Here is a 13,470-nt window from a genome sequence, read left to right on the forward strand (position 1 = left end):
GTTTTTAATTCTTAGGTAAGTAATACTTTTTCACTGGTGTAAAGGTTTTGTTTGTTTGTTTTGCGGAACTGGGGATTGATCTCAGGCCCTTGTGCTTGCCAGGGAAGCACTTACTCCACTGAGCCATCTCCCCGGCCCCTTGTAAACGTATTCTTAAATAAGAATTTGGAAACATATCTAATAAACACAAAACCATAGTAACAGTTTACCAGTAGCTGAAATGAATTTATATATTTTTGCCATGTTTTGTGTAATATAAATAAAAGTTATTTTAAAATACTTTGCCTAAAAATAATATTACTAATGGAAATTTTAGTTATTAAAATTTAGGTAACATGTTTTTGTTCATCGTTATAAATGTGACATTTATGTTTAACCATTTTAGGGTGTCTATGGGCCAAAAGCATATGTGGCAACCCAAGGACCTTTAGCAAATACAGTAATAGATTTTTGGAGGATGATATGGGAGTACAACGTTGTAGTAAGTACTTCACTTTTCATAATGTTTTGAGAAGTTTTATGAAATGCAGTAAGATGTTTTACTGAGTAAGGGAGGAGAGGACATTTCAGCCATGGTCTATGCTTAATTATTAATAGCCTTTACAAAATATAGTAATCGATTCTTGAATGTCTCATTAAATTCTGACAAGCTAGTCTCAATATTGGAAGAAGAAAGTGTGGTAGTAATTTAAACCTTGCCCTAAGCTGGTAACTGATAAGAAAGTTACTAGGGAACTTTAAAAGGGCACGAAATCATTAGTGTTTTCTTGTGTTAGTGATGCGCTTTACCAGGGAATTATGTTCTTTATGTTTTTCTAGTCATAGCCCCTTGTTGAGTTCCTTCTCCTGGGAGTGAGCACATAGCTATAAATAACTGTATGACATGTAAGAGATTGTGTGAAGCCACTCCTGGTTCCTATGCCCACCAGACCTCAGTTAGGAGCATATCCAAGTGTGGGTGGTGGATGAAGGGAGATCCGTTCTGTGGCTAGGAAGCAAGGAAGTAAGCGAGTTGGGATCTGTGAAAAGCCAACCTGTCCTGCCTTGTGCTCTTGGAGCCAAAGTGTGTGCTTGCTGGTGATGTGGAGCTGGAGAAAGCAGAAATAGGGAGCTTTTATTGGTTTGTTGGGAACATTACAATACGTCTTTTATTGAGTCTAAAAACACAGTAATTTACCAGGGATCGAACTCATGACCTTGTGCTTGCCAGGCATGCACTTATGCCACTGAGCTAACCCCCCCAGCCCAAAATACAGTAATTCTAAAAATATAAACTCTGTTTAAAAACAGTGTTAAGGCCCAGCCAAATAGCTCAGAGGACTAAAGTGCCTGCTTAGGCAGAACACAGAGGCCGTGGTTCAATCCCCTGTGTGCAGTGCTGGCCTTGCCCCCAGGGTGAGCTGAGAGGGCGATTGAGACTGGGCGTGGTGGTACGCGCCTGTAATCCCAGCACTTGGGAGGCTGAAAACAAGAGAATCACTGAGTCAATTCTACATAGTGAAACCCTATAGGCCCTGTACTAAATACATTTTTAAAAAAATGTTAAATTCAATGCATTTAAATTTTAGACATTACTAAATATATTTGGCCCAATTTTGACTCAAAAATATGATTTAATTAGGTAAATATCCTTAAATGGAGCTTTACTATTAAAGCTCATTAAGCCACATTAATTGGAGTCAAATTCATTGTGCTACAGTTGGCTCTCATTTAAAAGGTATGATTTTGATATTAAAACTACTTTTTTAGACAGGCCAGAACTACTACAGGATAAAAGTAGTTCCTGAGATTTCATGTTTTGGTTAAAATTGTCTTGTGTTTGAATGATACATTCCTTATTCTGTCCCTACCCTGCCTTTTCAGATTATTGTAATGGCTTGCCGGGAATTCGAGATGGGCAGGGTATGTATACCTATTTACACTTTTTCATCTTTAGAATTAGATTAACCTCTTTTATTATTTTAGGAAAGATAGCCTAAGCCCAAGTAGTTAAAGTGGTTAGTTTTTTGAGTTATATTTGCTTTTATGTGATACAAAGAATAGAATAATCTCCAAAAGAAATAGTTTTCAAACATTTTATAAGTATATTTTATGACATAGTTGAAATAATTTGAAGTTGCTACATAGTAGTCTTCAAATGTTTCAAGTATTATAGGTAGAACATCAATTACAGACTAAAGCAGAGAAGTATATTTTTAAAAGTAGAAATAAAGTTAAACAACAATATATTAATGCTATAATTTTTTAATTATCAATTTGTAACTTAAATATTCTGATTATACACCTATGAAATACCAATGTCTTATTTTTTGTTTTCAAAGCTTAGATAAGAAAATTCCTTACCTAAGTTAGTTTTAAGCTATAGAAAAGTGTTAATTTCTGAAGTGTTCTCTTAAAAAATGATGATACATTTATTAAAAAACAGGTATTTAAATAAAACTTCAAATGTGGCCTTCTATAAACATAGCACACAAATGTAAAATACAAATTATGTAAAAATTCTATATGAAGTTTTGTTGTACTAATGTGGTTTGATGGTAAACTACAAATCATTTTTAAGAGACAGAAATTTTTTGAGCTGTATTTCGGTTAGGGACATGTCAAAAGAGGAAGTTACTACACTTTACACTTTAGTTAAGTGGAGTGTTATGTAAATAATTGGGAAATGTCAGTTTAACATAATTTTTGTTATTTGTTCCTCTTAAACTACAACTTATACCACTATTAGTTAATGTTGGACAGAAAATGAATAGCCTGAAATTAAGAAATAGATTTTAGGAATCAATTGAACAATAAAAACATTCAGATATTGTTTGCATGTGCTGTTATTAGTTATATTTAGGAAATAGGAATTTCCCTCAGCTAATAGTATCTTAGTTTGCTAATAAGGTTTAGGACTTCTTCTTTTCCTCCTGTTGATGAGCTCATCTTATTTTTCAGTGATACTGCCACCTAATGTAAAATTGAGTTATACTGAGTGTAAAGTTTCTTGAAGTCAAAATTTAGTGTTCTGTTAGTACCAGTGGAGGATCCTTTATCTGGTGAGGTGTAGTGCACATTCCCATGGGAAGCTGAGGCAAGAGGGTTGAAAGTTTGAGCCCAACTTGAGTGACTTAATGATTGAGCAAGACCCTGTCTCAGAATATGTAAAGAGCTGGTGTTTAGCCCAATGCAAAAGCATGGGTTCAGCTGCCACCTCCAGCACAAAGCGGGGGGTGCTTTCTCTTGTCTGAAATGTTTGAAACCAGAAGTATTAGAATTTGGAGTTTTTCAGATATTGAAATAATTGCCTAGACTTTATCAGTTGAGCAATCTATAAAGTATGAAACTTCAGAGCATTTTAGGTTACAGGCTCCAAATTAGCAATTCTCAGCCTGTACTAGATTTTGAGTAAGGACTTAGAACTTATCAGATGATCTTGACCTTGAATGCGACCTAATACAAAGAACAAGATAACCCAGAAAAACCTACTCTTCCTCAGCACTTTGACACTACGGTCTACTGTTCCAGCTTTAGGGTTCTTTCTCTGCAGATACGCACCTTGCAGAATGACAGGTTATGCATCTGTGATACTTGGCATATAACTTTTTGGTATCAGGTTGTCTCAGTTACCTTTTTGTCATCGCTGGGCCAAAATACCTGACACCCAAAATTAAGGAAGAAAAGGTTTAAATGAGCTCACAGTTAGTGAATTCAGACCATACTTAGCTGGCTCCAAGGCAGTGTTACGTGGCAGAGGGCAGCAGTTCATGACTGCAGAAAGAGCAAAGGGAGGAACAGCAGCTGTGCCCAATAGCCAAGCCTCTTTCCTTTCCTTATATAGGTCAAAGATTACCCACTCCACGGTGGCTGTAGCACTCATACCCGTAATCCCTGCATTGGATCATGAATTAATCAAACTCTAGAAGCCACCCCAAAGACATGAGGCTTTGAGGGGACTCCTAGGCACAAACCATAACACAGGTGCTACTAATTGTATACCATCAATATAACTCAGTTACTGCTCAGCTGAGTGGCATATTATTCGTAGTTTTTCATTTTTACCTGCATTAATTTCCACAACTTGTTGTTTGATTTAAAATTTCAAAACTTAACCAAATTAAAAACAAAATTGTTCTCTAATTTTTCTTTTAACTATTGGCAAAGAAATTTTGGGAGCTAAGCTGTGACTTTAATAAGGGTCTAAAGTATTAGTGTCTAGTTTATTGCCCTGTATACAGTATAGTCCACTTACAGTTTACTAGTGCAGTAATTCCACTTACTATTTTTGGAACTATAATAATTCAATTTAGGGGGCTGGAGAGATGGCTCAGTGGTCTAAAGCACCTACTTGAAACAAGCTTGGCAAAGCACAGGGACCGCGGTTCGATCCCCCAGCACCACATGCCAGCCAGCCCCGCCCCCTGGTGGGCTGAGCTGGCCACACACACACACACAATAAATAAATGTAATAAATAAAAATAAATAAATAATTTTAAAAAAATAATAATTCAATTTGGAATTATACTGGGCATGGTGGTGCATGCCTGTAATCCCAGCACTCAGCAGGCTGAGGCAGGAGAATTGCTGTGAGTTCGAGGCTGGCCCGGGCTACAAAGTGAGTGCAAGACCAGTAGAAGAAAAGATTTGAGTTTTTTTTATCATAAAAATGATAAATGAGTTGATGGGTATAAATATTACATCATTTCCTAGAATCAGAAACCTAGGGGCCAGGGAAATAGCTCAGTTGAATAAGTGCTTACCTGGCAAGCGCAAGGGCTTGAGTTCAATCCCCAGCTCAGCAAAAAAAGAAAGAAAAGAAAAGAAATTATTTACAATATTTTCTATTTACGTTATGCTTATGTAAGTTTTATCAGTGGAACATTTGAACTACACTGTTAAGTAGTACATGAAGTAATCCTGTAAGATATGGGTTATTGTTCATTTTTATTAGTATTTTGAAGACATCTCTCTGCAGTTCAGGCTGGCTTTGAACTCACTGGATAGCCCAGGTTGACCACAAACTCAGATCCTCCTGCCTCAACCCTCCTGAGGAGTGGGATTCTAGGTGTATGCCATCATTCTTGGCTTTATTGTTCCTATTTTTTACAGATAAAGAGTTAGCAGTAAAACTTGTACTTGGAGAATTCTTCTGATACCAAAGAAAACATTTGCTTTCCACTATGTCCTAGAGATTGTCACATTAGAGTATTAAAACTTGCCCATAACCCATCTCCTAATTGGGCCTCCATGTGCCGAATACTTGTTCATAGCAGTTTTTGTTTTCGAAGGGAAAACTTTGATCTACTCTGTAAACCAAGAGGTAGTGGCCAACAGTTCACACGTTGCTACTAGTAAGGTTTTCATAACCAACCTTGGTGAAGACACGGTGGCTTAGCTTTGATGACATTAGAATATGGCTTATCTCTCCTCGCTCCTGGCCTACTAATCTCAGTAAAACACAAAATTTTACTTAATTACCTTTTTTTTTTTTTCTTGATGACAGAAAAAATGTGAACGCTATTGGCCTTTGTATGGGGAAGACCCTATAACATTTGCACCATTTAAAATTTCTTGTGTAAGTACCTGTTTTTATTATGTTGTTTAAAAATTATGTTGTATAAATAAAAATTACGTTGTAATGTACGAACCCAAGTGGCTTGCATCCTGTGTAAATCTACTTTAATTTATAATAAATAATAAAATTTATTTTTATACTGTTTTTAAATGTAGATACTTTGGTACTTTTTTTTTGTGGCTGGCTCAGCGCACCCTGGGGGAGGGGCTGGCGTGGCATGTGGTGCCAGGGATTGGACCACAGTCCCTGCACTTCCGGCGCTTTAGACTTACCTCACTGGCCCAGGACGTTTAATAAATATGTAACTTTCCTGTATCTTACATCTACATCAACTTAGCCTTTGATAGTGATTAAGTGTATATATAAGTATACAGTAAACATATGCTTTGAACAATTTATTTTGAAATTGATATATTTATTTCAAATCAGAAAAATAAGATCTTTATGACTGAAGCATAGATTATAATATTAACCATTGATACTTATTATCTTCCCCCCAAATTGTTATGTGAAACTTTTACTTCTTGGATGTAAATATTGATCCTTTATTTTCATTATAATTTGATAATGAAACTTAAAATGTACATGTTACACTTTCGGTGATCTTTAGAAATAAATTCAAGCTCAAAAATTCATGCAGTAGGGTAAGAGAAAAGAAGAAAAATAAGACTAAAGGACAAAAATAGACTCCTGGCAAGCTGAACAATGGAATAATTTGCTTTAGGATGTTACCATCTTTCTTGGTCACCTACACAAAATAACATTGTAGGGCTGGCCAAATAGCTTAGTGGATTAAAGCACCTGCAAGCAGGTGCAGGGCCCCAGGGTTCAATCCCCTGTGTGCCATGCTGGCCCCGCCCCCAAGGCACACTGAGACAGCAATTGAGACTGGGTGTGGTGGCGCACATCTGTCATCCCAGCTCTTGGGAGGCTGTAACAGGCAGATCACGAGGAGTCCGATCTAGTAGTGAGACCCTGAACACCCTGTAGACATTTCCCTAAAAATACAAAATAATAATTTATTTTTTCAACTTTAAAGACCATGACTGAGTATCTGAAAATGAAATAATTTCCATGAATTAACAAGGACTTTTCAGAGAAATAAAACCAATAACGTAGGTCTGTAGGGGCAGTGTGAGTGGGTATGTGCAAGGGGTTTTATTCTAAGGAACTGGCTCGCAGAAGTTAAGGAGGCCAGCAGGCTCAGATCCCACTGAGCGGGGATCAGGGCAATGCTGCTGCGCAGCCCAAGGCCAAGGAGCTGATGCTCCCCCCAGTTGGAGGCAGCCAGGGCAGAGCTGAGGAGGGCTGGCGCTGTGGACAGACATGGTGGGCTGGGCAGTCTCTCTTGCTTTGGTTTAGTCAGACGTACAGGTAGTTGGACAAGACTTATCATCAGCATGTCCAAGTCACCTAAAAAACTCCCTCAGTGAAGCACCCAGCATTGCTTTTGCCTTTGTCTTGTATAGTTAAACAGAAGATATATGTTATTTTACTTGTCATTGGTAGATTTCAGAGCTCATTTATAATTTTTGTATTTTTATTGCAAGGCTTCTGAATTTCTCAGATGTGTATACATTCCTTAAGTTTAGTGCTTCCTGTGTTGATGCAGAAAAGAATTCAGGCTGTATTAAGCTGTCTACTTTATAAATGCAATGTGATTTTTTTGATGTTAAATCTGTAATCAAACTGAACTTTGGGATTTAATATGCAGTAAATACACAGGGGTTCTGGTCAGAGTATCTTCATTGTGACAGTGCTGGGTTAAATTGGGGAAGGTTTTTGGTGACCTTCCAGTGAACTACATCCCCAGATGCTCCTACTGAGCCCCTTATTGTTGTACTGGGGATTACACCCAGGTGCCCTATCCCTGAGCGGTACTTCCAGCCCAGCTTGGTTTACTTTACTGAGGTTTGAGACAGGGTTTTTCAGTAAGTTGTCCAGACTGTGCTAAAGGGTGTAGTACTCCTGCCTTGCCTCCCAGAGTGGGTATTACAGGTGTGAAGCACTAACCTGCTTTTAATTTTTTTAAATTGCACTGCATTTCCACTTAGGAAGAATAATAACCCATACACACTATGCTGTCTGCTTCTCTTACTAGTTGAGAAATTACTCCAGCCCAGGGAAGCAATCTAGTTCTGTTGAACATTTGTCAATTTAAAATGCTATCAGAAAATTGTTGCAAATGTCACAGTTCAATAACAAAACAGCTTGAAATTTTTGAACGTTTGGGAATCATAAATAATACACAACCTACAATAATGAATAGAAAAAAAGGAAATGGCTTATAATCTGCAAAAAGATGAATTGACTGTTCTAGTTTTTTTTCAGTTGTACTAAAAGACGTTGAAAGTCTTCCTGAGAAGAAGCTTAATTTGATTAGTAACAGCTTGTTTTGTCTACATCAGGATTGATCCCATGCTGAAGAGACAAAATTTTTCTTAGCTGATTTCAGAACAGAACGTAGCTTTTATATGTCTTATTCCTGACGACTCAGGATTTGTTTCCACAGATTTAACAGCAAACAAAATCAAATATATAAATAAAAAGCATGTTGGTGGAGATCCTCATAGGGAGTGACTTCTCCAGCAGTTTTTCTGTGTTGATGCAGAAACACAGGTGTTTGAGAACGTCAGTGACAGTCATTTCTGGAGCCAAGGGGAGGGGAGGCGTTAACTATGGGTAGAGGGCCGGCTGGCCTTCTGTTTGGACCAGTCCTGTGGTACCACCCATGGGGCAGCACCCGCAGCCTGGCTTATGCCCAGTCTTACTGGAGCACAACCGTGCCCATTAATTTATTAGCCTATTGCAGGAAAAAAGTTCTATAGAAAGAAACTTCATGGTTCCAAAAGCCCAAGCTATTTACTCTCTTGCTCTTTACAGAAAAAGTTGTCTTAGTCTAGTGTTCTTACCTGTACTCCCTTTTTGGTAAGAGTAAAATTACCATCCCCTTAATGGTATTAAGGGGAAAAGTATGACTAAATTACTATGACTTTTTAAAAATCCATTTCACCAATAACACTGTTAGCTTGATAATTTTTTTTTAAATTTTGTGTATTTGGTACAGGGTCTCACTACACAGCTCAGACTCATAGTGATCTTCCTGTTTTGCAGCTTCCCGAGTGCTGGTATTATAGGCATGCACCACCACACCTGATCTGGGTGGCCAGCCCGGTGTGCCTGGGGGCAGAGCTAGCGCCGTATGTGGTGTAAGGATCGAACACAGGTCCCTATGCTTGCCTGTCTCACTGGCTCTTATTTTGACAGTTTGTTTTTGTAATAAGCAAAAATAATAATAATAATAATTTGCTTAGTGGCAAACTGTTGTGTCATTCTAGTGGTACCAGGGTTTGAACTCAGTACCTTGCACTTGCCAAGCAAGCACTTATTCCACTGAGCTATCTCCCTGCTGTCATTCTAGTACTTTTGCTAAATGATAGTGAGCAACTTCTAATAGTTAATGTTATTATCAACCTTAATATTAGAACTTGTGATTTTCTTCCCATTTCTACCCACTTAAATTGAGAGGGTGTGGGGCAGGGAAGGGCAAGCATTTTGGAAAGCTGAAACAGCTGTGGCTGGGTACACCAGTGGGTTGAGGAGTGACATTCTGACTGTAGTTTCTGTTCCATTCTGTATGGGAATGGTTGCTGCTACTTGGCACATACCTTATTAGATGGTAGATTCCTTGCTGATAGGTTAACAGGCACCTCTTTTGGGCCAGCCGAATAGCTCAGCCAATTAAAGCACCTGCAAACAGGCTCAGGGGACCAGGGGTTCAATCCCCGGGCCTGCCATGCCGGCCCCCCACCCACCCCCCAGCCCCAGGGCATGCTGAGCCAGCAATTGAGGCTGGGTGTGGTGGTGCATGCTGATAATCCCAGCACTTGGGAAGCTATAAACAGGAGAATCACTACAAGTCTGATCTAGTAGTGAGACCCTGAACACCCTGTAGACCTTTCACTAAAATACAAAAAAAAAAAAAAGGGTAAAAGATAAACTGAATTTTAGAATGACTTTTTATGATTACCAGGAATATCTTGATATTTTTTGGTTTTGCTTTTGTGGTCTCAGAGATTGAGTCCAGGACCTCATACTGGACAAGCCCATGGACTATATACTAATTTGTAAATTTTTGAGTTTAACTTTATCTTACAGACTTCAAATATTTTGTTTTTATATATGTATATTTTTGTTTTAATGTTTTCACATACAATATTTCTTTTCTTTAGGAAGATGAACAAGCAAGAACAGACTACTTCATTAGGACATTGTTACTTGAATTTCAAAATGTAAGTACTTTGTATTAGACACTCTAGTAATAGTTTTCAAAGAAAAGATACAGAAGTAATATTGTGGGCCAGCCAAATAGCTCAGTGGATTAAAGCGCCTGCGGGGGCAGGGGCAGGGGCCAGGGATTCCTTCCCGGGCACTGCTGTGCCAGCTCCACCCCCAGGGTGTGCTGAGACAGGGATTGAGACTGGGCGTGGTGGCGCGTGCCTGTAATCCCAGCGCTTGGGAGGCTGTAAACGGGAGTTGTTTCTATTTACTCCTAGAATAACAGTTTTCAAAAATATTTATGACATGATTTTGTGCCTCCTTTACACTTTTAAAACTCATTGATGTTCTCAGAAAGCTTTTATTTATATGCATTGTATTTTTTTTAAGATTTATGACAATTGAAATTAAAATTGAGAAAAGCTTTAAAGGCAGGAATATAATAGCATATCTTCTACTAGCTTATTAAAGGAAAAGGCAAATAACACCTTTGTGTTATTCCAAAAATAGTTTAAAACTCATAGATTTCCATGCTCTTACCTGAAAGTGTTAAGAAGTCATGGAGGATAACCCAGACAATAGTTTGAGAAATGATCTGTATTAATTAGCATTTGGGTTGAGATTGGGCACATTTTGTTTCTGAGTTACTAGTTTACTATCCTGTTGATCTGTGTAATAGTGTGGATTAACTAGTGTATATAATGTTTTGGTGACTGAGAACATTCAAGAAGCAGGGCCACCTGAGTTGGAGCCCCTATTTGTCATTTCCTGTGGCACTTTATGCAGGTTATTTACTTTCTGTTTCAGTTTCCTTATCAGTAGTATCTTCCTCAGGGAGAGTAAAATAAACTGCTACATGTGGAGCCATTGGCGTCGGTACTTCACATGTGAGAAGCAGTTTAAAATACAAGCTGTCGGGGGCTGGTGAGATGGCTCAGTGGTCTGAAGCACCTACTTAGAGCAAACAAGCTAAGCAAAGCACAGGGACCACGGTTCAATCCTCCAGCACCACATGCCAGCCAGCCCCGCCCCCTGGTGGGCTGAGCTGGCCACACACACACACACATAAATAAATAAAAATAAATTTAAAAAAAAAAAAAAAAAAAAAAAAAAAAATACAAGCTGTCATTTATTTGCATTTTTCTTTTTAAGATAATGCCAAACACCTCACACATGTCTTGCAAATGACAATTCAATGAAATATAGATTGAAACTTACAAATGTAGCCAGGCGTGGTGGTGTGCACTCCTGTAGTCCTAGCACAGGAGGAGAGGCAGGAAGATCCCTCTAAGTTAAAGGCCAGCCTGGGCTACCTGGTGAGCGCAGGCCAGCCTGAGCTGTATATCAAGACCCTGCCTCCGAAAGAAAAATGTACAAATGGTGTTTTCATGGTTACTGAGTTTCTACTCTTTGTGAAGGAATCTCGTAGGCTGTATCAATTTCATTATGTGAACTGGCCAGACCACGATGTCCCATCGTCATTTGATTCCATCCTGGATATGATCAGCTTGATGAGGAAGTACCAAGAGCATGAAGACGTACCGATTTGTATTCACTGCAGGTACGAAAGAGTTTTCCGCATGTATGAGTACAGCGCTTAAAGGCTCACGTTAATTCAGTAATGTTTATTTCTGTATTAATATCAGCGTAATCTTGAACTTCCAGCCTTATATCGGTATGTTTAAAACAACAGCCTTAAATTGATGTCATCTAATCTGATTGACAGGCTATAAACTTCACATTAAAACATAATTTCTTTCAAAATGCTTCTCATGGGGAGATGGCTCAGTGGAAGCTATAGCTGCGCTCTTTGCCGTAGCACTTAGAGCAGCTACTGTGGTCTTGTTATTGGCTCTGTTGTTTGCTGTCAGTGCACTGATACTCTTCGTCACAGACAGAAACAGACACATAGAAACATTTTTATGTGGGTGAAGATCTTAAGAGTTAAACATTACTTTATGAACAAAGTTACTAATTTTTTTCCTAAGGAGATGAAAGCTTGCATTAGAGAATGAAATAGAATTATTAATTTCTCAACTTTTCCAGATAAAATGATGTAGCAATTTTTATGACATTGATGTTATATCTTTGATGTCAGATTTTTTAAAACGTATTTAGATGTGTACATATACATTGATCTTTCACACTCCTGGCTCCCTAAGATGCACCGTTATTTTATATACACTAAAATGAGAAATCACTGCCATTTTCAAGGGAAAGAGATCATTTGACAAGTCTTTGATGTAAGACATATACTAATTTCAGAGCTATTACAGTAGAGATTAAAAAGTGTGACTTGGAATTATGAGGCACTCAAATGCCATTTCCATTCCTGAAAACATCAGGTTCCATGTTGGGAGCATTGCCTGTCATACCACAAACTATTTTATGGCTACTGAAATCTGGGTAGAGCAGGAAGCTGTGATTCTTACAGCAAGGTAATATAAACTCTTGATACACATGTACTAAGGTATCATTATTAAATTGTGCTTTATGGCAAGATTACGCTATTGTAAGGATTACCTGAGGCTGGATGATTTTTTCCCCAAATCTGTAGAAGTAATTTCATTGATTCATTTAGCGTTTGAGGTTCAGTTATTTGCAGATTAGTTACATGTAAGTAGTTATATAAACCCTTGTCTTTGTCTTTTGGGAATATGAATCTAAGACTATTTGAGCAGGGAGTGGTATAAGTAATTTTGTGTTCTTGGGGCGGAGTGGAGGTTAACTAGTACATGTTTTTTTTGTTTTTTGTGGTTTTTTTTTTTTTTTTTTTTTTTTTTTTTCTCCAGTACCGGGGATTGAACTCAGGACCCTGCTCTTGCCAGACAAGCACTTATTCTACTGAGCTATCTCCCCAGGCCCTCTGTTACGTGTTTTATATGAAATAAAACAGTCTTAAGATACCCAATTTTTCTTTTTCTTTCTTTCTTTTTTTGATACCTGGGATAGAACTTGGAGCCTTGCACTTGCCAGGCAGGTACTTAAGCCACTGAGCTATCTCCCCGGCTGCTAACTGTTCTTAATTGAGTATTTTGAGTTATTTCTGCTCGCTGGTTATTTTTGCAACACATAAGCCACTTGACCCTGCTTGTAATGAAGAACAGGCAAGCATTCTGGTCCTTTCCTTTTTTTTAAGGTCAGGGAAATGGAAAGTGAGTGTTCTGGCTGGTAGATGTTTTTACCTGCATGATCTTAGACCCTTAAATATTGCCCTCCTTTATGCCCTGTCCTATCTGACAACCTCGCTACCTCAGCGGGCTCCCAGGTTATGGCCTGTAACTGTTCACAGGTAGAACTCTGTTGCTGTCTCTGTAGCAAGCTCAGGAAGTGTCCGGCCCTCTTGGATGGGCTCTTTTTCCTCAAGAAACTCAGTAATGAAGGGGACACAAAGCTATACCAAACAAAAGTGCAGGAGCCAACTTGACTTCACTTTTTTAAAGCTAAGTTTATTGTGGCTTTAGGGATGTTGTGGAGAACGCTTTTTAAAAGGAAATGTAGGGCTGGTGAGATGGCTCAGTGGTCTAAAGTACCTACTCAGAACAAGCTTAGCAGAGCACAGGGACCGCGGTTCAATCCCCCAGCACCACATGCCAGCCAGCCCGCCCCCTGGTGGGCTGAGCTGGCCACACACA

The 13,470-nt window shown here is 38.6% G+C and overlaps 1 protein-coding gene across 1 annotated transcript in view; it reads left to right on the plus strand.

Moving 5' to 3' along the window:
- Positions 1-13,470, plus strand: part of Ptpn12 (protein tyrosine phosphatase, non-receptor type 12) — a 51,669-nt gene that overhangs the window by 8,068 nt on the left and 30,131 nt on the right. Inside the window, exons 3-7 of the mRNA XM_004639249.2 lie at positions 386-481; positions 1,864-1,902; positions 5,486-5,557; positions 9,790-9,849; positions 11,254-11,396. Coding sequence (XP_004639306.1) covers positions 458-481; positions 1,864-1,902; positions 5,486-5,557; positions 9,790-9,849; positions 11,254-11,396 — 338 coding nt within the window. The 5' untranslated portion in view covers positions 386-457. The remainder of the gene's footprint in view (positions 1-385; positions 482-1,863; positions 1,903-5,485; positions 5,558-9,789; positions 9,850-11,253; positions 11,397-13,470) is intronic.

Source organism: Octodon degus, unplaced genomic scaffold (assembly GCF_000260255.1).
Source record: "Octodon degus isolate 3935 unplaced genomic scaffold, OctDeg1.0 scaffold00108, whole genome shotgun sequence".
NCBI classification, from domain to species: domain Eukaryota; kingdom Metazoa; phylum Chordata; class Mammalia; order Rodentia; family Octodontidae; genus Octodon; species Octodon degus.